Source organism: Pezoporus occidentalis, unplaced genomic scaffold (assembly GCF_034315485.1).
Source record: "Pezoporus occidentalis ecotype Australia unplaced genomic scaffold, CSIRO_AGI_Poc_V1 ctg229, whole genome shotgun sequence".
Taxonomy (NCBI): Eukaryota; Metazoa; Chordata; class Aves; order Psittaciformes; family Psittacidae; genus Pezoporus; species Pezoporus occidentalis.
Genome location: NW_026914169.1, coordinates 16,111 through 39,720, shown reverse-complemented (window position 1 = coordinate 39,720; position 23,610 = coordinate 16,111). Strand labels below are relative to the sequence as shown.

Sequence of the window (23,610 nt, the reverse complement as noted above, 5' to 3'; positions counted from 1 at the left end):
ATGAATGAGAAACTCCATCGTGCTCCATGGCCAAGTGCAGCGTTGAAAGCCTTTGGGAACTCACATACACCACCTACATGCAAACCTGTAGACTTCAACTTGAGCTCTGTGACACCAATTCCCACCCTGGGCACTCACAGCCCACCCACCCCATGCTCTCAGGACACACATGGGATCCTCGGGAAATGAGTGTTTCATTGGCCAGACCAGATCCTCTGCACTGGCATGCCCCTGAGAGGGAACATCTGGTGTGTGGCAGGGACAGGATCCCACTGTGCGATGACAGGATAAAGTCCCCAGCTCAATACACCCATGCATCAGTTTATTTGAATTAAAAATCATAAAGAGTCCAGGCACCAGGCCTGAGGGACACTCAGCTTAGGACAGCATGGTTTTCAAGTTGTCAGCTCTCAGACCTCACTCACTCAGGATCTTTCCCTCCCGTTTTATAGTGTCACCAGCAGTTTGACCGATCCAAGCAGAGAAGAGGGACATCCCACACCCCACCATGAAGGTGGACCCCTTGGTTCATGGCTCTGGGGCCCACCAAAGGCCTCTGCTCTTCAGGGAGGGCTGCTGGGGTTGGGACAGGAATGGGAGAGGCAGAGACTGACTGGCTTTCAGAGAAAGTTATTGGGAATAGAGGATGAGCAAGTGTTTCACCTCAGGGTACATGACTGAAGTCAGAACTGGGCAGATTTAGAGGAGGGATGCTGCTCTGCCCCACACACCAATACCTCTGTGAGTCACACCTGATTCCAGATGGAAAGCAAAGTAGCGACTGAGCAGATTTTGATAACAAGCAGTCCTCAGAGCTTTGGTGCTGCCCAGCCCTGGGTGAAGAGGATGAAGGGGGATAAAGGAGGATGAAGCTTGCGGGCAGCAGGGACTGTGAGGAGGTCAGAGAAGCAGGTCTGAGCAACCCTTCCACTCAGCCTCCCATATCCCCTTCCTGCTGCCTCACAAAGCCTTCTGGAGAGCTGAGCATGGGGGAGCCTCTGGTGCCTCTGCTGGTAGGATGGCAGTGTGAAGCTGCAGCTTCCTCCAGCTTGTGAGGGTGCTGGGGCTGATGGACAGCAGGGGAAAACGGCTGTGACAAGCAGGAGCCAGCAACGACATCCCTGCTCCACACTGCAGGGTGGTTTTCACTAGGCTTCTACAACAACTTATCTACAAGATACATTCAGCAGCGGCGTTGAGTGCTGTGCTTGAAAGTATTCTGCTTCTTTTCTTTCCCTCCCCATCTTTGACTGGTAGGGAAGGGAAAGCCCCCAGCTCCAGGGCACACCTGTGTCTTTACTTTGTGACTTGATGGATGGCATGAGCCAGGTACCCTACGTTGCCCGACGTAACTCCTGCCACAGAGATTCGCCCATCTTTTGTCATATAGATGGAGAACTCCTTGATCAGCCGCTCCACCTAGGGTGAAAGAGCACAGGTCAAACCACAGGCCAACCTCCACAGTGTCAACAGAGGGCAAACTCACAAAGCTTGCCAGAACTGAGCTCAGCCTGTGTGCCAGCAGACATGGCATCCACCTGCTTGGAGCTACTATAGTTGCCCAGAGAGGTGGTGGAATGCACAATAACTGAAACATTCAAGGCCAGGTTGGATGTGGTTCTGGGCAACCTGATCTAGTTGAAGATGTCCCTGCTCATTGCAGAAGGGTTGGACTAGATGAGCTTTGAAGGTCCCTTCCAACGCAAACCATTCTGTGATTCTATGACTCTAATGGGCAGCCAGCATCAAGCCCTGTAAACCAGGAGAGATGCTGCTCAACTCTTCGGCAACACATGAATGCTGCAGACATTCAGCCAGGAAGTCACCTCACTTGAGCTGACTTTAAGGTCACCTCAGAGTGGCACCACGTGACTGCCTCCTTTGACAAATAAGCAGGCTGTTTGCTTTCAACCTGCACAAGCACAGCAAGGAACAGAGCATGACCTGGGTCCCCATGACACTCCAATGCCAAGGGCTTGGAGGATGTTCCTCCTGGAGGAACAACTGCCTATCAGAGCTCAGTCTGGCACCTGTAGTCTAGATCTTACTGACAAGGACTGCAAACGACACCTTGAGTCCACAGGAACTACATTTACCTGCTCAGGCTTCAGCCCCGTGAAGCAGAACATGCCAATCTGGTCAGTGATATGCTGCCAGTTGTGGGAGGATCCCTCTTTCTTGAGGTTGGACACCAGCTGAGTCCGCATGCTGATGATTCGGTCAGCCATGCCCTTCACCTCCACAAGCCTGAAAAGCCAACCCAGGAACAGCTCAGAGCAGGGCTGGGATTCACCCACACCGCTCCCCCATTCCCAACTACAGGGAATCAGCTCTCTTCACCTGGAGAGACCTCATTCAGGGTTGCAGATGAGCCAAGACCAGGGATTGTGAGCCTGCAGCTCCAGCTGGGGAGCTGCTTCCTTCTCCTGCTACCTGAAGATGACTGCTATTTATTATTTACTCCATAGCTGTTGGACAATGAAGTTTAGGCATCTCTCTTTTGAAAGGTATGGGTCAGCAGGAGGCCGGATGGCAGCACTGCCCAAACCCATATAAAATAGCACCTGCAGACAGAGTGCAGGGATACACCCAGGGCAAGCAGACATTCCCTGCTCCAAGGCAGCACAGCTAGGAGACATCTCTGCTTATCCCTGGATCAGGCACAAGCATCAGCCTGCCAATGGAACCCTGCTACCAGTGAGGCCACAGCACACTGCCAGCCTTTGTTCTGCCAGGCCAGCTGCCCACAGGGACTGACACCAACAGAATGACACCAGAAAGCATGACACCAGGAAGCAGGCTTAGGGCATGAGGGTTACATTCCCGGGTCTTGTTCCCAGGGGCTTATGCTTCCACTTCCCCCAATGCCTCAGTCCTTTCCACTGCTTGGATAGGCAGCTCCTGCAGCTCTCAATCCTAGGGGAGCTTTATCCCCTCCTTTTTTCTGTCTTGGCAACACAAGATAAACCTGTTTGTGTCAGGCAGGACCAATCCCAGCTGATGCCAAGACATGAGCAGCAATGTCTCCAGAGGAAAGGGACAGCACATGGTTCTGACTGGACCCCTGGCTCTGACTGCAACCCTGAAGCTTAGAGCTGCCCAGGACAGCAGCAGGGAGTAAGCACAGCAGAGGGATGCCACAGAGACCTCACATCTTGCTGCTGTGAGCATTAGGGGCTCCCTCTTACCACTCCTTCCGTATGTCAGGGGTGTTGAGAATGATGGAGGCAATGCGGGCTCCATTCAGGGGTGGGTTGGAGTACATGGGACGGATGAGGATCTTCAGCTGTGACTCAACCCTCTTGGCTTCCTCTGCATTGCTGCAGATCATTGTGAAGGCACCTGCACGCTCTCCTGAAAGAAGGTGATCAGGTCTCAGACTCAGCCCTTAGATACTCAGGGCTGGGGTAGGACTTATCCAAGTGCCACCCAGCTTTAGTAGAGCCCTGTTCTCCAGCAGGGCCTCCACCAGCTCCCAGCAGGTGATCTCCTGTGCCGTGATCACTACTGCAGAATAACATGGGCAGCAGAAGGACAGTGGCTGCTAAACCCCAGAGGCAGCCTAAGTGAAGCCATCTCCATGCCAACTGCCCTACTCACCATACAGCCCCATGTTCTTGGCATAGGACTGTGATATGAGGACGTTGATGCCCTGGTCGATGAAGTAGCGCACAGCCCAGGCATCCCGGTTGATGTCCCCACTGGCAAACCCTTGGTAGGCCATGTCAAAGTACACAAGGAGGTTTCGTTTCTGCAGCAGAGAGGGGAGAGAGCATCAGAGGAGCTGGACACCCCTCCAGGGAGCAGGGCAGCAGGCTGAAAAGAGCCATGCAGGCATCAGCCTGCTCACTGCAACTCCAGAAGTAGAGCCATTCCCCTTTGCCACAGGGAAAGCAGCCCAAAATCCACAGCTACCCATCATGCACCAAAACAGCAGGTAAAGACCCTCCTGGTGCATTTATGGGATGTGTAGTCTGGCCCAGGAGACAGAAGCAGATTCAGTAGTGATAAATTATTCCATTTCTGTGTCTCCTGTACTATCAGTTTCCACAGAAACCAGCCGGGAACTCTCTAGGCAGATGCCAGCCCTTCCACTGCCTCCAGACAGACAACCCAGCCACACTGCCCCTCTGTCAGGAGACCTGCAGCCATCTGTAGGCCATCTGTAGGCCACTGATATTGACCAGTGCTCAGGCTGTGACTAAGGCAGGCATCCCAAAGCCAAATTTCACTGGCTACAGCTTGGGGAAGCAGCAGGGAGGAGGAGAATGATGAAGGTAGAACCAGCCCCATCTGTTTTCAGTTGAACCTTGTGAGAGGATACCAGGCATATGAAAGATCTTGCAGCAGTTTTAATACATCAGCACTGGGAGCACCCCTCCAGCTATCACAGCTCACTCCTTCAACCCTGCTGCTCTCCTTTCAGGTCTCCCTACCTGGGAAGGTGTCAGCAGAAAGTCTGATGGTCAGCTAGAAAGTATATGGCTGTATTTGTGTGGCCCCTGTCTTCAGAACAGGAACAGGACACCCATCCTGGCTTCACGGAAAGGAATAACCTTTAGCACAGCAATGACCCAGAGATGGTGTTCCCAGGAACAGCAAGTACCCATGGGACGCTGTACTGCTCACCTTCACCAGAGCCGCCACCTCCTTCCATTGCTCCTGCCGAGGATCCACCCCAGTGGGGTTGTGAGCACAAGCATGCAAGAGGATGATGCTCTTCTCTGGAATTTTCTAAGGAAGATATTAGAAAGCATGAATTATTAATGACATCTGAGCACTCTCCTCAGCAGCCGAGATGAGACTCTTGACCCAGACAGCCTGTATGAGCTCTGCAGGGCTTCTAGCCTTGATCTGGGGCCTTCACACATCACACTTAGGCTAAAGCAAGAAGATCGCCCATCTTCTCACATCTCATCCCTGCTTCCAGGCATGAAAGGCAACTCACAGAAATGTCATCCATGGCTCCAGAGAAGTCAAGGCTGCATGTCTTGGGGTCATAGTAGCGGTAAGCCTGCAGCTGCAGGCCAGCATCACGGAAAATAGGTGTGTGATTGCCCCAGGACGGTTTGGGTAGGTACACATCACGGCTCGACTTGAAGAACCGTTGCTGATCAAGACAAAGACATAAAGTGTTGAAACATGTTGAACAGCTTCAGACTGTTAGAAAACCCCAAAGATTCAGCTCTGGTCCTTTCTCTCCTGCACCAGCCAAGGACTCACCAAAAAGCTGGCTCCAATCCGCAGAGATCCAGTCCCAGAAATACCCTGAACAGTGACATACTGCAAAGGAATAAACAAGTACCCAAGTGTGAGCAGCCATGGTATGATACAGGGAAAGGCCAGTCACTACATCAGCATTGGCAGAAGCACACCAGAACAGGGACATGGGGCTGGAGGGGACCACATGGGTCAGCAACTCCAGTTGCAAGGCAGGGAGCTGGGACAAGGTCAAAAACCCTCCTTGGAAAGGGCTGTTTCCCACTTCAGCTTTCAGAGGAAGCATTTACTTATCCAGGCTAGCCAGCCTGCAGCTCAGAGGCATAAGTACCCTGCTGGTTCTTCCACATTTGCTGGGAACCTACCTAACCAACCATACATCAGAAGGTGCTGCCAACCCCTGCTTCCCATCCTGCTCCTTACCCGGCCACTCTTGAGAACCTCACTGTTTTCACCCAGAGCCAGTTCTGCAGATGCCCGAGTGAAATCTGCTAGCCCCCCAATGGGCAAGTACTCCTTGTCCATCTTCTTGGATGCTATCATGGCCTCTGCCTGGGAAGGAGGACACATAAGTCAGCAAGGAAGGCATCACTGTGGGGAGGATGGTGGACAGCTCAAGATCACTTCATATCTGCTAGCTCAAAAGGTGCTAAGGTTGTTTTACAGGACCTTCCCTTCAGAGATCAGGGCTGGTTCCAAGCACAGGGCAGGAGTAAGCATTTCAGATTAAGCCCTTTCACCATGGGGCAAGGTGCCCAGCGGCTACCAGAGCCATCAGTGGGTGCCACTGTCAGTATAGCAGAGCCCAGAAACCCAACACCAGAGGAGAGCATCACTTCAAGCCCGTCACAAGTCAATGCTGCTACACAAGGAACATGTTTCTTTGCCCAAGCAGGAATTGTCCTGCAGGAAGACGACAACAGACTGTTCAGAAAACAGTCCAAGTCTCTACCTAACAAATATCAGAGAGTGGAGGCAAGAACAGCCACAAGGAGCAACGCTCAGGAAAAATAGAGCAATAGAGATATCTGGAGCACTTTGGGAACCCTACTTGTGCTCCCAGAGCGGTGGAACAGGCACTGGCAACATTCACATACCACCAGGAAACTGTTCCTGTGCCACGATCAAGGTTCGCTGGTTGTGACCCAGCTGCAGTACATGCTGACATGGGGAGAGCGAGGGCAAGGGATGGCTTTAAACCTGACAGTGATGAGGAACATCAACAGCACATCCTCCCTTCCTCGCTGGCAGCCCTGAAAGGCTCCGGAATCCCCTCAAGGGCAGTGTCCCCATCCAGCTCCCTGAGCTGGAGTTTTAGCCTGGCTTACAGAGAAACTGCTAACACTGACTCAGCAGAATTTCTAAGACTAACCCACAGAGGGGACAGTGTCAGCTCTTTCCTACCATGTGGGCTGGCCCAGGGAACACCAGCCTATTGAAGAAACACTGAAGTTCAGAGGACAGCTGGACTGGAGGACTCATGGACATCAGCAACAAACAGATTTACCTGGATGGGAACAGGCCATGCGTTCCCTGTTTTATCCCCCACTACTTAACAGCTCTGTTGTATCTCAAAAGCATTAGGACTGCTAAGGAAGACATCCAGGAACACTGTCCTGCTCTGTTAGAGACAAAGCTTATTCTAAGGGCCAACAGGCAACCCTTGCTAAGAAGCCTTCCCCCTCCCTGACAACCCTAGGTGTCCAACACCTGGGTGTGGCCCTGCCCAACAGCAGCACCAGGCTCACCTTGCGAACACAGTTCAGGACATACGGCTTCCCGCTGTCATCCCGGTAAGCCCCCACTCCCAGGTTCATCTTCTTGGAGTTAGTGTCGCGCTTGAAAGCTTCTGTCACACCCAGGATGGGGTCGGGGGGACCCATCTCCACATGGGACCACCATGAGCTGAAGGCAAAGGAAAAGAAGCTAAGAATCAGGCTTGAGAATTGGCCAGGGATGTGCATCAACATGGCTAGAGGGAAATCTTTGTTTAAACCCCTGGAAGAGGAACAAGAAGTGCTAAGAGAAATATCCAAGGCAAAAAAGAACCAATCCTTTGTGCTCCATGAGCTGGCACTGCATTTTATGTTGCAGAATGGTCAAAGAGCTTTAGTTCACTGTGGCTGAAGATTAACTGACTCCCTGCAAGTCATTAACACGTAGACATGGCTCTGTTTGTCTCATGTGCTAACATCAGGAAGGCCCCAGGAAACAGAAGGCTTTGCACCAATACAGGGCTGCTTCCCAACTCCTGGAAAGGCTCATGTAAATGAAGACTAATCTGCTCTTCCTGCAACATCGGCTGAGCCAATGCAGACATTACCCTTCCCTGCCCTACAAACTCTGCCAGATGCTGTTTTTCATGGAAATCAGAGAACACTTTCTTCCTGGTGTGACAAGTGAAACTCCATGTGAAGGCCCCTTCCCTTGCTGCCAAGGAGAAGCTTTGTGCCCCACTCTACAGCACCTGCTCTACAAACCACCTGCCTCCGTCCTGTTGGTAGGACATCCTGAAGATGGAGAGGCTCTCTTAATGTCAAGGGCAGACCAGACCATGCTATAAAAAGAAACCTGTTCTTCTCTCTTCGGCCACAGCCAAAGTCCCATTTCCTGGCCTTGCAGGCTTGTAGATAGTGCAAGAGAAGCACTTGTAACCTGCCTGACAGACAGCCCCCTCCTGAATTTAGGATTACTAAAGACAATAACCGCACATCCTGGGAGCATCCCGACCTACGCAGATGCCTGAGCTCAGCAGGGCACAAAGCACCCAACAAAAGGTAGGCTGGGTTTATCTCCTCTGGGGCAGGATTTAGTCTTAACTGCTGAAGGAAAAACTCATAGTCTGATGGCTCCACATACCAGCCTCACAGAGCTTTGAAGCCTGGAGGAGGCCACCTACCTCACCTGAAGATAACAACCTTTTCAACTTTGGAATGCAGTCCTGGAACTGGATCCTGACCCAGGCAAGGCTGGCAGCCTGGAGACACCAAGGTCAGTAGAGCCAAACAGGCTAAGGAAGCACTAATGTGATCAGCAGAATTCACAAAATCATTTTCTCCCTCTAATCTATCCCAATTTTGGGTCTATTTAGACCCGACTTGTTCACAGAATCCCAGAATGTTTTGCGTTGGAAAGGACCTTAAAAGTCATCCAGTTCCAACCCCCTTTCACTAGACCAGGTTGCTCCAAGCCCTGTCCAACCTGGCCTTGAACACTGCCAGTGATGGGGCAGCCCCAGCTTCTCTGGGCAACCTGTGCCAGGGCCTCAGCACCCTCACAGGGAAGAATTTCTTCCCAAGAGCTCATCTCAATCTCCCCTCTGTCAGGTTAAAGCCATTCCCCCTTGTCCTGTCCCTACAGGCCCTTGTCCAAAGCCCCTCTCCAGGCTTCTTGTAGCCCCTTTAGGCACTGGAGCTGCTCTATGGTCTCCCCTTAAGGAGCCTTCTCCAGGCTGAACCAGCCCAGCTCTCTCAGCCCGTCTCCAGAGAAGAGCTGCCCCAGCCCTTGCAGCATCTCTGTGGCCTCCTCTGGACTTGCTCTAGCTAACTATTCACTAAACATACTTTGCACTGTCATGTATGTAGATCACATCTCACGGAGCTTCTAACATCATTTGCTCTCTTTAGATGTAGCTGCTCTTCCATCAGTACAATATTTCAAAATAAAGCCTCCATTTCTCCTCTTGACAGGCAAAAAGAGCAGCAAATACATACGAGGCTGAACCATCATGGGTAGTTTAAAAATGGAAGATGTGCTTAGCATTTCTAGACCACTAACAAGTCTTAATTACCTCTCCAGTAAAGTACAGGATCAACTTAGAAAGGAGGATGAGTCAGTCGTGCCAACAACACTCCTCAGAAAGGAAGATGGGCTGCAGCCAGCGGGAAGGGAGCAGCCTGGGGAGCCAACTTGAACAGCGCACGGGGCAAAATGCTGCTGCAGGTTCAAGCAGCAGGTTTGGAAAACCTCTCCCAACACCTTCCTGGCAATGGAGAGGTGAGGAAAGAGAAACACACTGCACAGGAGCACATCCTACTGCAGTTTACCTCGTCTAGGATTATTTTGGTATTGAGGCATGCAGGAGCCTGGCCATCCATTTCAAACTGCTGCTGCTCTGGAGGTGGGGCAGCACCTTCTTTCTGCTCAGTTTGTCACTAAGCAGCTTACAGTGTTTGGGGTATTTAAAGCCCAATCTTTCAAAAACTTAAGCACGTCACTGGGCTCTAATATACTGCTACAACTACTGCTGATCCTGTGGGCATTTACCTAAGCTATAGCACTACTGAGTTACGTACTTCTGTTCTGAGCTGGTCTTTCCATTAGCTTAAGGCAGCGAAGGGTTAAGTTTAGGACTTGATTTTCCCCTTCTCAGCCTGGAGGTTTTCAGATGAAGGCTGAAGAAAGACTGCTGTTTCCAAGGCAGTGAGCTTTCAAGGAGACAGGGGAAGAAAGCCCAGACTGAGATGTCCACACACATCAGGACACCCAGAAGATCACAGAGGCAAACCTTTCCAGACAGAGGTTTGGGAAAAGGGATCTACCACGGATCCAAAGCCACAAGTCCTGACACACTGCTACCCCTATGTTACCACCGTGTTATATTTTACTTTGAGCAATTAAAAGAGCACTGGTCTTAAATAAAGGTCAAAGTTATAAACTGCACATCTTCTCTACCAGGCTGGAGGTATTCCAGTGCATAAAACTAACCAGAGGGAAGTCTGAGCTGAGGGATCCTAGGTATAGGGCAAAGCACGCACATCCTCCATATACAGGACCAGAACAGGTGGCCCAAGTCAGAGTTTAGATGCTGATGAGAGCTGGTATTAAAGTACTCTCTGTACTCATCAGCCAGGATTATCTTCTGAGCCAGTTTAATGCCCAGCTGCAAGCACATTGTGACAGATGAGACAGAGAGGGCAGGAAAATGTACCAGGAACTGCAAAAAACAGTAACACCCTTCAAAAATGTATGTGGAACTTATGGCCTGAGCTGCAGAGACCCACGGGCATGCTTACAGACTCAAGCCAAACCCAGAGAGCAACTACACAAGTGTTCAGAAGCCCAGTGAAGGTTTCAATTGGGAAGAGGCCAGTCCACATTCCCTGCGGTACAGCCAGGTAAGATACTGGATTTCAAACCTCCTCCAAAACCCCTACAGCAGTTCTGCAAGCCAGAGCAGAGCAGAAAGGGGCCAAAGGCGACTCTCTGGATACCACAGCTAACACAAATATTTACACAAGTACAAAGCCAACAGGCTGCTAGCTGGCTCCTAAGGTCCTTTCAAGCCTAAAAATTCATTGCCCCAGTGAGTTGTGATAAGCTTCCCACCAGAAAAAGCATTTAAAATAGCTGTCTGGTGATACACCAGAGCAGCAGGTGAGTTATCACCTTCATTAGCATCTGTGTGTCAAGGGAGCCTTTAATCATTTGGTCAGTACCTCTTCACCTCCATCCTGATTTCAGAAAGACTATTTCCAGCACAGAGCACCAAAGCTGCTGAAGATAAGCACACAGAAACTGCTAATCACTGCCTGGCATTCCCTCTCCAGGGATAATGAGCCACTCTTTGGGAACAACAGTGGCTGTGCACAAAGGTTCTTTAAGTAAAAAACGGATGGTTCACATGTCTTTTAGGTGACCTCAATTTGTTAATTTATATTTTGCTGTGTAACAAGCTTGAGAAAAGCAAAGCTATTGCCAGTGATCTTGCACACCTCTCACAGGCCTGCTACAGTTCAAGGGGCAAAAAACATGTTCTAGGCAGCTGCTCTTCCATATCCAGTGAGAAGAGGCTGCTGTAGAAGAAGCAGGCACTGAGAGTACTTGTCTCACAAGGCAGTAAGGGACTGTGCTTGACAGAACAGCGTTAATCAATAGCTAAAAGCCTTATTTACTGGAATGGAAAATAACCCACCACTTTCCTGCTCTGACAAGGGCTGGGAGTTGTTCCTTAAGAGTTTTCAGAGCCAGTGTGGTCCAGGAGTCAAAGGGTTCTGCAGACATGCAGCAAGGCTCTTGCCCAGATTTCTCCACACTGGTCACAGTGGTGTTCCCAGTCAGTGGTCTGTGTGTCTGGGGTCAGCTGTGCTGTGTGGGGCTGTTCTGGGCTCTCCTCAGGGCTCCAGCTGCACCCTACATCCTCCTGCCCATTCCTCCCTGGCTTCAGACACAGTGCAGCCCAGAGCTGACCACAGGAACATCCTTACTCCCATCCTGTTCACACCAGGGCTTGCACACCTAAAGGCATGTCTCTAGCAGCGGTACCCCAGCCCTTCTGCATGGTGCATAAGGTCCCTTTGCGCCCACTATACGGTGCATGCAAGGTAACAGCAACCCAGCGCCATTTTGCAGCGCACGAGGCCCTTCATGCCCCACTGCACACTCCCCAGCCCCATTTCTCAGTGCACAGGATGCCCCGGCCCCTGTTTCTTGGGGCACAGGGCGCCCCAGATCCCATTTCTCGGTGCACAGGGCATCCCGACCCTGCGGCATACCCGAAGCAGCACCGTTTCTAAGTGCACAGGGCGCACCCGGGCCCCTTTCTCGGGGCACAGTTCCCCCCCACCCACGCGCCCTCCACGGTGGCTCCTCAAGGGCAGGCTGCAGGCGTCTGTCGCGGCCGCAGCCAATCAGATCGCGAGGAGGCCGCGCTCCCGAGCCAATCCCTGCGCCTTCACGCCGGCAACCCCCGGTCCTCGCCGCGGCGCCTACAGGCTCCGCAGAGGGACACGCTTCCCCCTCGCGAAGGGCTCACAGTCCCTCCCCACTTCACTCCCCCCCCCCCCCCGCCCCCCTCCCCCCATGTTGCCGCCTCACAGCGCGAAGTACGGCGGCGGGAAAGCCCCTCCACCGGCATCGCAGGATGGCTCCAGAGGCTGGGCCTCCCCTCAGCCCTCACCTGGCGCGGGTAGCAGCGGCGGCGAGGCGCGGGGAGGCAAGCAGCCGGCCGGTGCAGAGCAGAGCCATGGCGGCGAACGGGCTGGCTGGCAAGCGGACACCTCACACGACGGCTGCGGGCCCTCGCCCCGCCCCGCGCATGCACCGCCCTACCTTCCGCTGTGCCGATATGCGCCCCCTGGCAGACGGGAGGGCTCTCTGCAGCCTTGCCGTCCGGTGTTGCGCTGCGGTGGCCTATACTGGGTTGTATTGGACTGGACTGGAGTGTACCGGGCTGTATTGGGCTATGCTGATCTTCACTGGCCTGTACTGGAGTGTGTTGGGCTCTATTGGGCTGCACTGGGGGTATTGCGCTGTTCTGAGGTGTACTGGACTGTACTGTTCTGTACTGGGGTGTACTGGGATGCGCTGGGGTGTATGGAGCTGTACTGGAGTGTGCTGAAGTGTACTGGAGTGTGCTGGACTGTACTGGGCTGTACTGGGGTGTACTGGGATGCACTGGGGTGTATGGAGCTGTACTGGAGTGTGCTGGACTGTACTGGGCTGTGCTGGGCTGCATTGGGCTGCAGTGGGGTGTACTGGGCTGCAGTGGGGTGTACTGGGCTGGGATATGGAAGTCTGTACTGCACCATATTGGGCTGTACAGCACTGTAGTGGGCTGTGCTCGCATGTATAGGACTGTACAGCACCAGACGAGTGGTTCAGGTACAGGACCGTACAGGGCTGTGCTGGCTGTACTGTATTGCACTGCACTGTACTGGACTGCATGGGACTCTACTGAGCCATATGGTTGTAGTGGGCCATCCTGGGCTGTACCTGGCCATATGGGGCTGTGATAAACACATAAATGTATTGGTTTTCGCAAATCATAGGTGTGGTTATGTGGATATAACTGTACCAGTTTACAATAACAGAAGCAAAGCTCGCTAAAGACACAAGATTAGACAAGAAGTTAAAAAGGGCCAGAACTGTTGAGCAAAACGGAGTCACATAGCAAAAGAATTTGTAAAGGCAAAAGAAAGGAGGGGACGGGCCAGGAAGACTTGATATAAGAAAAGCTAGTGCCTGGAGAACATAGAGTTAAAGCACTTTTTAGCTTAACTTAGGTTGCGGAAAGAGAGCAGTGTTTATGTTGTAAGTGTGTGGAATGTAGTGGCCCACCTAAACATGAGTTAATTGTTTCACACTAGTCTTTGAAAGTATCTTTAGCTTTAAAGAGGAATGTTTGTGTTGTAAGCCTGTGATGAGACAACAGGATTTAGTGGCCCCACTAAACATGAATGAGTTATTTCACACCATCCTTCTAGCTATCAGTTAAGAGACAGAGCCTCCCAAACACCTGCTAGCTTGGGATACTCCTTGTCTGCCTATCCTGCAATCAATTTTGCAGGAAGGTCACGCTGTTTTAAATCTTTGCCAGCTATCAGAAGAATTACAGATATGGCTGGTTTCAGCCAGTTGTGTGATTACTGGGGCGTCCAACTGTGCCAAAGCTGAAAAGTACACCGCGAGGAAGGCTGCTTACGTCATCCTCAAGACCCCTGCCCACAATCACTGGAGAGCAGTGTGCAGACGCCAAGAGGAGGAGCCTTATGACAGTAAGTTCCGGGAGTTAGTTATAATATTCCCTGCCTATACGTGGGAATTATGAATATGCATGTCACTAACGCAACAGGGAAAGTATATAAACCTGTAACAAATGCTAATCGCTTGTGCCTCTGGCTACGGTCATGCACCCAGCGCTGGGGCTTTTGCTTCATTCACCTTGCCCCTCAATAAAACTCCGTTATTTCGTTTAGAGGAGTGAGTTCGTATTTCACAGGGCTGTGCAGGACTATATGCAAGACTATTGGGGCTGTGCAGGTGTATTGCTCCATGGGGCTGCACTTCACTGTATAGGACTACATTGCATAATATGGGGCTGTGTTGACCCAAACTGGGCTGTACAGGACTGTACTGAGCCATATTGGACTGCATAGGGTTTTACTGTACCGTATGTGCTTGTACCGGGCTGTACAGCACCACACTGGGCTATACCGGGCTGAACTGGACCATAATGGGCTGTACAGAGCTGTAGTGGGTTATACATGGCCATATAGGACTGCACTGCACCATACTGGGCTGTACAGACCTGAACTGGGTTATCCTGCATTGTTATAGAGTTGTACTGGGTAATACATGGCCATATAGGATTGCACCGCACCATATAGGACTGCACTGCACTATCCCGGGCTGTACAGGGCTTAACTGGGTGTCCTGGGTTCAGCAGTAGCAGTCATTTTTCTCCTTCTTGGTAGCTGGTGCAGTGCAGTGTTTTGACTTTCGGCCTGGGAACAGAGCTGATAACAATGATGTTTTGGTTTGGTCAAGGAGTTTGTGAGCCTCATGCTCTGCCAGGGAGGAGGGGAAGCCGGGAGGAGGCAGAGACAGGACACCTGACCCAAACTGACCAAAGAGGTATTCCATACCACAGCACGTCATGTCCAGGAGGTAACTGGGAGTTAGCCGGAAGGGCTGGGAGACTGCAGGGTTGGAGGAGGTATCGGTCGGTGCTTGGTCGGGCTGGGGGGCCAAGTTATTGGTTGGTTGGTGGTGAGGTGATGTATTCTCTTCCCTTGTTATTTCCTTTATCATTGTTATCATTGGTGGTATCAGTAGTGATTTGTGTTATACCTTAGTTACTAAACTGTTCTTATCTCAACCCATGGGAGTTGCATTCTTTTTGATTCTCCTCTCCGTCCCTCTGGGAGTAGGGGGAGGGGAGGGAAAGAAGGGGGGGAGTGAGTGAACGAGTTACCTGACTGGGTTTAAACCACGACACTGGGCCATACTGGGAGGGGCCACAAGCCTTGTGGACTCTCCCACCCATCATCCAGGTAGGGGGTCAGGGTACAGGACCCACCTCTCCTGTTCCCCCCAGCCCCATTGCTGCAGCAGGAGAAGGCTTTGCTGTACCAGTACTTAACTTTATTTGTAAACTCTCGTTGGTCAACCAGAGAAAACCAACAAAAGACCAAAACAATGAAAACAATCCCCCAAAATAATATAGATCATGATGCCAACTAGGAGAATGGGATGAAATTAAGTTTCCCCCCAGAATTAGGGCTTTAGTGACCTACAACAAACTCAAGAGCTGCTGAGGGAGCGCTGCAGTGATGGGTGTTCCCCTGTTGTGCTTGGTTGTGGGGAGGAGGAGGCATGTGGGGTAGGGTGGGATGGGGTGGGATGCTTCTACATGGTCCTACACAGGGGGCTCGCTGCAAAGCACAATCTCCAGTTCCTTGCGGTAGAGCTTTCCGGCGTCAGACAGGTTCATGATGCTCTTCCTGTAGTTGGTGAGATGCTGGATGCTCATCTCCTGCAGAGGAGGAGAGGAGGGAGGTGGTGGGAGCTGGGGACCCTGTTTCTCCCTGGGGAGCACCCCCAGCTTGTGATCACCAAGCATCTCTCCTGGTCACTGGGCAGTGTGGATACAGCAGGTGGGAGATAATAAAACCATAAAATCAGCCAGGTTGGAAAAGACCTTGAAGATCTTCAAGTCCAACTGTTCCCCAGCACTGCCAAGGCCACCACTAAACCATGCCGCTGAGGACCTCGTCTACACAGTTTGTGAACACTTCCAGGGATGGTGACTCCACAACTGCCCTGGGCAGCCTGTTCCAATGCTTGAACACCCTTTGGGGAAGAAATTGTTCCTAATCTCCAGTCTAAACCTCTCCAAATGCTGCTGGAAGAAGATGTACTGGGGAGCGTGGGTGGGGGGAGGGGGGGCCACCTGGGCTCTGTCCTCCACTTACTTTTTTATTCTTCTCATACAGGTCTTTCAAAAGTGCATCCAGCTCGTTCTCATCAATGAAGCCACTTCCATCCTGGATAAGGAGGGAGGGACATCAGGAGGGAGAAGGACACGAGCAAGCCCCACCACCCTGGGCATGGGTGCAGGGGACACCCCCAGACCATTAACCAGCACTCACACCCCACATCGAAGCAGGGAATTGACCCAACTGAAAATACATGTTTTTTTTTCCCCAAGTTGTATTTATTTGGGGCAGTTTCCTGGGATCCAGCCCCCTACCTTGTCATAGAAGGCAAAGATGGCATTGAACTCCTCCGAGGACAGCTTCACCCCCTGGGAAGCAGCATGGGACACCAGGGCATGAGGGAGGGATGAGGTGCAAGCAGGGAACAGGATTTAATTTATTATTATTACTATAATTAATATCATTAATATTATATTTTTATTAGTTTTATTTTACCTGAAACTTCAGAAGGAAGTTTTCTTGCACAGGCAGAAGTCTGAAAGACAAGAGGGTTCAGGGATAAGCAGGAAGCAGCCAGGAAAAGACACTTTTAAAACCCAAATGTGTTTTGGATAGGTTGAGGGATGACGGTTTTAAATTAAAAGAGGGAGATTCATGCTGGATGTGAGGAAGAAATTTTGTGCATTGCAGGTGGTAGAACACTGGCCCAGGTTGCCCAGAGAGGTGGTGGATGCCTCATCCCTGGAGACATTCCAGGCCAGGCTGGACGTAGCTCTGGGCAGCTTGGTCTAGCTGTTGAACGTGTCCCTGCTTCCTGCAGGAGGTTGGACTAGATGAGCTTTGAAGGTCCATTCCAACCCAAACTGTTCTAGTGTTCCATGACTCTTCACTCCAAAACATGAGCAAATTAAAGAGGAAAACTGTTCTCCTCGGAAGCTGGAGCTCCCACTGTGAGTGTTTCAGGGTGTCTTTTCTTCACCACCACTTCCTTTTCGTCACCCATGACCTTACCGTGACATCTCCGAGAGGCCCAGCTTCCCGTCGCCGTTCATGTCAAACATCCGCAGCTGCCGGGACACAAGCAGCACCTGGTCACCATTGCCCCCTCCTCCCCTTCACCTCACACATTGTGTGGTGCCAAGACCCCTGGGGGGCACCCACCCCGTGTCAGGAGAGCTGTGGTCCCCTGGGATGAGGTCCCACTTACAATGGTCTGTGTGTACTCCTGCAGCTTGGGCTCGTCACAGGGGCAATTTGCCTTCTTCAGCAGGTCTGACAGGAAGCCCTGAAGGGAGAGGGCTGTGCTGGCTGTCCCCATCCCCAGTGGTCCCAGCAGTGATATCCCACCACAAGGGACCCAGCTCAGCCCACCTCCTGCCCATAGCCCACCTTGAGCTCATTGGCTTCGATGTAGCCGCTGCGGTCTGTGTCGTACCTGCGCCAAGCCTGTGAAGGAACCATCTCCAATGCTGGTGTGGGCTTGTGTCCCATGTTCCCCACCAAAACATGCGAACCCTGCTAAGCCCCACTTGGAGCTTCTCTCACCACCCGGGCAGAGCTGGAGTCAGCTCTTGGCTGGTGGTGGTCTCACCAGTGCCACATCGGAGCTGGATACTTTTGTCCACAGCCATGCCAAGAGTTCAAGCGCTATTATCCTCACCCCAGCATGGAAGACCAGTCTTTAATATTTAATTGCAGCCCCCAATTAAACAATAGCACCCACTTAACTCCCTCCATGCCATTGGGTGCTCCTCTTTTAGCCATCACCTCCACCCTGGTTTCATTTTCCAAGCACAAGCTCTCGCCTCCTGGGATGCTGCTCATCCCACTCCAAACCCCAGCCACATTTCAGTCACCATGGGCAACTTCTCTCCCACCCTGCAGATGGGATTACCCCATGTAAGGGCAGAGTGAGGTTTTGGGGTGGCCCAGAGCAGTGTTGTCTGCTTCAGCACATCCCTTGGGTGCTAAGGACCAACCACCCCAGATTGGAAATTTAAAGAAACAGCTCCAAATCCTTGCAGGTCACCCCTCCTGAAGACTGGGATGAGGTCCCAGCTGCCCTGAGGAGTGCTGACGGGACGATGAGGACAGGGAAAACTCACCACGCTCCCCAAACCAGCACCACCTCCCAGTGCTGACTTAAAGCCAAGATTCTGGGGTAGACTGGGAGAGGTTTGGGCAATACCTGCTCCCAGTTGCATCAGGGAAGTGGATCCTACAGTGAACCCTGGCACAGCCTGCCCTGCTCACCTCCATGAACTCCAAGCTGGAGCCCACATGTTGGCGGAAACACAGCAGGAAATTTTCCTCCGTGGGCAGGATCTGGGCCAGCTGCAGTGAACACGAGCATCACAGGAGATATGAGCATTGGGGGGGATAAAAGCATCTGGGGGGGTACAAGCATCTGGGGGGTGGAGGGGACACAAGCACCCCATGGGTCATGAGACCAGCTCCCCTCACCTCTGCCATCTCAATTTTGCCGTCAGCATTTCTGTCGTACTTGTGCATGAACTCCTTCATCTTGTCACTCAAGTTGTCGTTCTTTGAGTCCTGACAGCAAGGAGCAGAGATGGGAGCATTTATCCCCCTCCCCATGCTGGTGTTTCCCCCTATTTCCTCCTGGAGGGGCCCAGATCCCTCTCCTAGGTGCCGTTCCCAGAGGAGATGGGACTGATGGGAGCCTGAACCTTCAGGAAAGAGGGAACAGGGGAGGGAGAAAGCAAAACCAGGAGAGGCCCTTACCACGCCCGCCCCCTTCCTTGCGCTTTCCAGCTCCTGGAAGAAGTTTTCCAGTTCTTTGCCTTCAATGTAGCCATTTCCTGGGGAAGGAAAAGAATACAGTAATATTCCTCTGGTGTCAGAAGGATGTTTCAGGAGGATGCAGCGCTTCTTCCCCTCTGCAAGGGGACATGGCTTCACGGTGATTGAGGCAGCAAAGAAGCTGGTGCCTAGTGTGGTAGAAATGTGGTGGTGGCTGAATTTGCAGAGAGCCCCATTCGAGGGGACACAGCTATTGACCTGTTCCCCGCACCCAGTTGAAGGGCACAGGGGACTTTGTCCCTGTTCCCATCCCCATCCCAGTGTTTGGTGTGTTTTCTGCTTCTGCTGCTTTAACCACGTGGTTTAACTAAATCTCTTCATTCACCTTGAGCATCAACACCCTCAGGCTCCCCAGCACCATCTTCTTCCCTCTGCAATGCAGTGTCTAGGACCAACCCATCCACATCCCATCTGGAAGCACCTTGGGAAGTCCCAGGACACCTTCCTCTTGATGACTGCATCCTGACAAATAAGCAACATCCCTCCCAGGAGAGGATGAGGGGCTCGGGCAATGCTGGGTGCTGGTGTGAACTGCAGTGGGGCTCGGCTTTCTGCTTTGCTTCTGCAGGTGTGGGAGAGTCACAAGCTCCTTTCAGTTCAGTGCTGGGACGAAGGATAACATCAAGAAAAGCCACGGCAGGCAGCTGGATTTCCTCCAAGCAGCAGCTTGGACAGGTCTGACCCATGTCTGTGGAGTGGCAGGGTGCATGGAAAATCCTCTCTGGAGAGCTATGTCTGGTCCATGCAGCTGCACTGTGGAGACTCCCTGCCAGCAAAGGCACCCAAGGGGACACTTCTGGAGCCTTACAGGAAGGAAGTGAAAGCCCTATCGGAGCTTAAGTACAGGGAAGTGTTTGAGTGAGAGCTCCTTCAGCAGGGGAATGAACAGCGGGTCCCTCTATCATCCCCTTCCCATTGGCAGAGGAAAGCAGCTTGGGCTGCTGGAGCTCCCACCCGGTGTTGCAGAGCATCACCCTCACCAAGACCACCATCTCCTGTGGCTCCCGAGACCCTCCTCACCTGGGCACCCGCCTTGCCGTGGGACACATGCCAAGCTGGGTCCATGCCTGCCTCTGTTTTGGAGATGACAGAGCACCTCTGAGGGACATGCTGCAGGAAGGCAGCCGGACACATACTCCAGGAGCTGCCGATTCCCACTGGCTGCCACCGTCCCACCATCCTTAAGCCCTAACCTGCTGCAGTGCCAGCTCCAGCAGTGACAGGGACAGCCATGCCCATGTCCCCGAGGCTGCAGGAGGGACCCGACAGGGTGGCCGGAAGGGCATTGAACACAGGATGAGCTTTGGCTCCAGCAGCACAGCCAGGGGTGCTGCGTGATGCAGTTCCCAGGAGGATTTTGGTACCCAAACCCTCCTCAGGGATAAGGACATGGGGAAGGAGCTTTCCCCTGGGCTGTTCGTCCCAGCGGAATAAGTCTCCTTCATGGCACCAGAGCACTGCAATAAACTAATTTCCCACCAAAACGATGCTGCTTTTGGTATTTCTGCCCCCCTCCCCCTCTTTTGGGGGTTGGCAGCAATGGGAACCGGGAGGTGGCATGCCCAGCTGCGACTCCCTGGGGAGGTGACATCCCCCCCTGGGGATATGGCCGCTGCCACAGCCTCCCGGGGAAGAGGTTTTGTGGAGCTGGATGAGGGGGACGGAGCTCTCCAGCCATGGGGTGGCCGCTCCTCACCCAGACCCTCTGTCACTCCCATCCTTCAGGGCAGGGGAGGGGGCCAGGACCACGATGGTAGCCGCGCTGTTATTCCCTACCCCCCCCCCCCCCCCACCTCCAGGCACCCCAGGTGCCAAGGACAGGGCTCCGCGGAAGCAGGGGGGGCACCCCTGGAAGGGCAGAACCCCCCGACCAGCACGCAGAGGTGACACCAACCCCGAGCGAACCCCGGCTCTTGGGGGATGTGCGACGGACCTGTGGCACGCCCGGGCTCAGGGGCCCATGGGCGGGGGCCTCTCGCAGGGCCCGGTGCCGGAGCTCTGCACCCCTCCCCGACGGGGCGGTCCCGGGGGATGCCGATAGCCGCCCCGATCCCGGAGCTCCCCTCGACGTGGCTGCTCCCGGAGGCTCCGCGGGCTCTGCCCCTCTGAAATACCCCCGACGGGGTAACCTGGGACTCCACATCGTGTCCGCCCGCGCCCGCGCTAAGGGGGATGCTCAGCCCGGTGCTCTCCGGGCCGGGGCGGGTAACGGCTGTTCCCCCGCGCCCCGGGACTGACCGTCTGCGTCGAAGTGCCGCCAGACGTCGAGGAACTGGGACGCGGTGAGCTCGGCCAGGTGGAGGTGCGGGGCCTGCTGCGGGCCGGCCATCTCCCGCTGCCGCCGCGCCGCTGCCGCCGCAGCCGCCCCTGCCCGCCTCCGCCTTTTATAACCGCCGCCGCCGCCCGCCACCGCCAGGGGGCGCGCTGAGCAGGGACAGCGGAAGGGCAGGGGGACAGGGCTGGGGGGGAGCGGGACACCGGGATGGGAAGGGACGCACCGGGGCGCTCCGGGACAGAGGGACACCGGGACAGAAGAGGAGGGGAGAGAGGACCGGGAACACACCGGGACACACCGAGACAGCGGCGAGGGGAGGGGGACAACAAGACCTAGACAGAGACAGCGGGACAGCGCGGGGGGAGCAGTACGCAGGAACAGAGAGACAGTGGCGAGGGGGACCGCGACGTACCGGGACTTACCGGGACAGCGGGACACAGGAATACCCGGAAACCAGGACAGAGGGGAGGGAAGGGGGACCGAGACGAGGACACCGGGACGGTGAGGGGGGACTTGACAGGACACTGGGGCGCCGGGACACCCAGACACCGAACAGCAGCACCGCGGCGCGGAGGGACGACAAACACGGGGACAGTGGGACAACAGAACCTCGCGGGGTAGACGGGACCGGAACACCGGCACCGCCACGGGGGCGGGTATCGGGACGCCGGGACAGCACAGTTCACAGTGTTAGCAGCCGGCTCCCTGCCCTGCCTTCTCACCTACCCCTGTCCTATGTCACCTGCTCTGCTCGATGTCACCTACCCCTGTATTGACACCTAGCCCTGCCTTGTCACCCTACCCTGCTGCCTCTTCCTGGTGCCTGTCACTCCATCTCTTTCCCAAGTCCCTGCATCCCTTCCTAAACCACCAGCCCTGCCCGTATCACCCAGTCCTCACCCCCATCATCCAGCCCTACCCCTGCCACCACATCTGTGCCCTGCGTCACTGCATTTGTGTGCCTTGTCACTGTCCCCCTGGGCTTCTGACTGCAGCTTCATAGACCATGATCTGCTGGTCCCGGCAGGATGAACCGGTCAGAGGCAGTGCCACCAAGGGGCCATGCGATGGCCACAGCAGGGCTGTCAACCCCAACCCATGGCTGGGGCAAGGACACAGAACTAGGACACCACCCCCAGGACATTCCCCCATCGTTTGGAGGAAAACCCAAGGAGCACTCAGATCAAGGTTTTGCCATTTCTATTGGAGGGTGTCTCCTTGGAGGGATGGGAGCAATGCTCAGCCCAAAAAAGGGACATTTCTCACCCTGGCTCCCAGTTCATTGGGGGAATTTCTTTTCCCAAGTTTTCCCAGATGGCAGGGAAATTTCCAGGCCCAAGCAAACAGCCACATTTGAGGTTTGTCACCGGCTCCAGTGCAGCCTGCCCAAGGCAAGCATTGCCATGGCTGGGGGGGCGGGATGAGCGTGTGTGGAACTGATAAATCCAGATCCAGTGTGAAGGCTCTGGCAATGCGCTTCAGGGGTGTAATTGGATGCAGGTATGTAATTGGCAGCAGGCAGCTGCTGTAGTACCGGCGCTGGTGCCTCTTGGCTGGGAGAAAAAGGGGTGCTCGGTGCCCCCTTAGTGTCAGAGGGAGCAGGCTTGGAGAGTGGAAGGGCTTACTGCCACGGAGGTGGCCCCAAGCCTCAGTCTAACACCATAGGAAGCTGCAGCAGGACAGGATGCCTGATTCTGGGTATGGGAGGAGAGCTATGCTGGGACAAAGAGCAATGGGATGGCTCCTTCTTCCTGCACAGCACAGCCTTCAAGCACACACAGGGATGCTCAAAGGGTGTACTAGATATTCAGCTGACATTTACTGAAGTCTGGCATGGAGATGAGCCCCCAGATCTTCTTTTTCTTATTATTGGAGCATGATTTTCCCCAGCAGAACCCATTTCTTTGCTGTCCCACTCCCTCCAGAGCAAAGTTTTCCTGGAGCTGAGAGTAGACACTCACTGCCACTGCAGGGTTTAAGGACATCTCCTCAGTTGTGCTTGGGCAGGGGAGAGAAGGGGCAGAGGGGTCCCCATTACTGGTCCATCACCCAGTCTGCAGGGAGCAGAGCCCCAACCCACAGCTGGGGTCTGTCTGGATCAACAGCCCATCACAATCACGCTGCTCCAGGACACCCAATTCTGCTGATGAAGACCAGAAGTTGCTTCAATTTGGCACCTAGAAGCCTGCCATCTCCCTGCATGGGTGTCCAGGCATAGCTAGGGGCAGGAGGGGATGTTCCCTCTGCTGAAGAACAGGCTGGATGGTTTCATCTGGCCTTCACCTGTGTCCTACCAGCTCCTAGCTGCAAGTGCCATCAGATATTGGAAAGAATAGACTATTTCACTGCTTTCAGTGTCAGGCTTTAATTCGGGAACAAACCGAGACCATCTCACTGCTGTGCCCTGCATTGCTCCCCCTTGCCCTGCCTATTCAGCATGGCAGGGAGGAGCTTAATTCTTTCCAGCATATGAAATGCCAGCAGTGAAAATCTTAAGCTTTTGAAAAGAACAAAAAATAACCCCAAACCCAAAACATCTCACCACCATAGGAAAAACTCCTTGATTCAACTGCAGGTTTTCAGTAAAGAGAAACCTCTAAGGAAATTTTGGTTACTTGAAGCTTAGCATATGTT

The 23,610-nt window shown here is 53.6% G+C and overlaps 2 protein-coding genes across 2 annotated transcripts; both read right to left on the bottom strand.

Annotated features, from left to right (window-relative positions):
• Nucleotides 1–301: 301 nt before the first annotated feature.
• On the bottom strand, nucleotides 302–12,254 carry GOT2 (glutamic-oxaloacetic transaminase 2). Its single transcript, XM_062621139.1, has 10 exons — nucleotides 12,119–12,254; nucleotides 6,969–7,125; nucleotides 5,644–5,772; nucleotides 5,224–5,283; nucleotides 4,949–5,110; nucleotides 4,630–4,734; nucleotides 3,601–3,751; nucleotides 3,189–3,354; nucleotides 2,097–2,247; nucleotides 302–1,419 (listed from the first exon to the last, which is right to left on the bottom strand). Exons 1-10 carry the CDS (start codon nucleotides 12,184–12,186, stop codon nucleotides 1,297–1,299), a joined length of 1,272 nt encoding a protein of 423 aa, XP_062477123.1. The 5' UTR covers nucleotides 12,187–12,254; the 3' UTR covers nucleotides 302–1,296.
• Nucleotides 12,255–15,069: 2,815 nt separating this feature from the next.
• Nucleotides 15,070–21,062, bottom strand: CALB2 (calbindin 2). Its single transcript, XM_062621129.1, has 11 exons — nucleotides 20,940–21,062; nucleotides 18,624–18,700; nucleotides 18,342–18,431; nucleotides 18,132–18,212; nucleotides 17,268–17,324; nucleotides 17,086–17,163; nucleotides 16,890–16,945; nucleotides 16,374–16,413; nucleotides 16,193–16,246; nucleotides 15,915–15,986; nucleotides 15,070–15,475 (listed from the first exon to the last, which is right to left on the bottom strand). The coding sequence occupies exons 1-11, from the start codon at nucleotides 21,028–21,030 to the stop codon at nucleotides 15,359–15,361; spliced, it is 813 nt and encodes a 270-aa protein (XP_062477113.1). The 5' UTR covers nucleotides 21,031–21,062; the 3' UTR covers nucleotides 15,070–15,358.
• Nucleotides 21,063–23,610: the final 2,548 nt, after the last annotated feature.

Coding starts and splice junctions, on each gene's coding strand:
- GOT2 (XM_062621139.1), bottom strand. CDS start 12,186: ATGGCTCTGCTCTGCACCGGCCGGCTGCTTGCCTCCCCGCGCCTCGCC. Junction 2,248..3,188: donor CCTGACATACGGAAGGAGTG/GTAAGAGGGAGC, acceptor TTGGCTTTTCAG/GCTTGTGGAGGTGAAGGGCA. Junction 1,420..2,096: donor CGGGGCTGAAGCCTGAGCAG/GTAAATGTAGTT, acceptor CTTTCACCCTAG/GTGGAGCGGCTGATCAAGGA.
- CALB2 (XM_062621129.1), bottom strand. CDS start 21,030: ATGGCCGGCCCGCAGCAGGCCCCGCACCTCCACCTGGCCGAGCTCACC. Junction 16,946..17,085: donor AGGAGTACACACAGACCATT/GTAAGTGGGACC, acceptor GTGTCCCGGCAG/CTGCGGATGTTTGACATGAA. Junction 15,987..16,192: donor TCTTTGCCTTCTATGACAAG/GTAGGGGGCTGG, acceptor CTCCTTATCCAG/GATGGAAGTGGCTTCATTGA.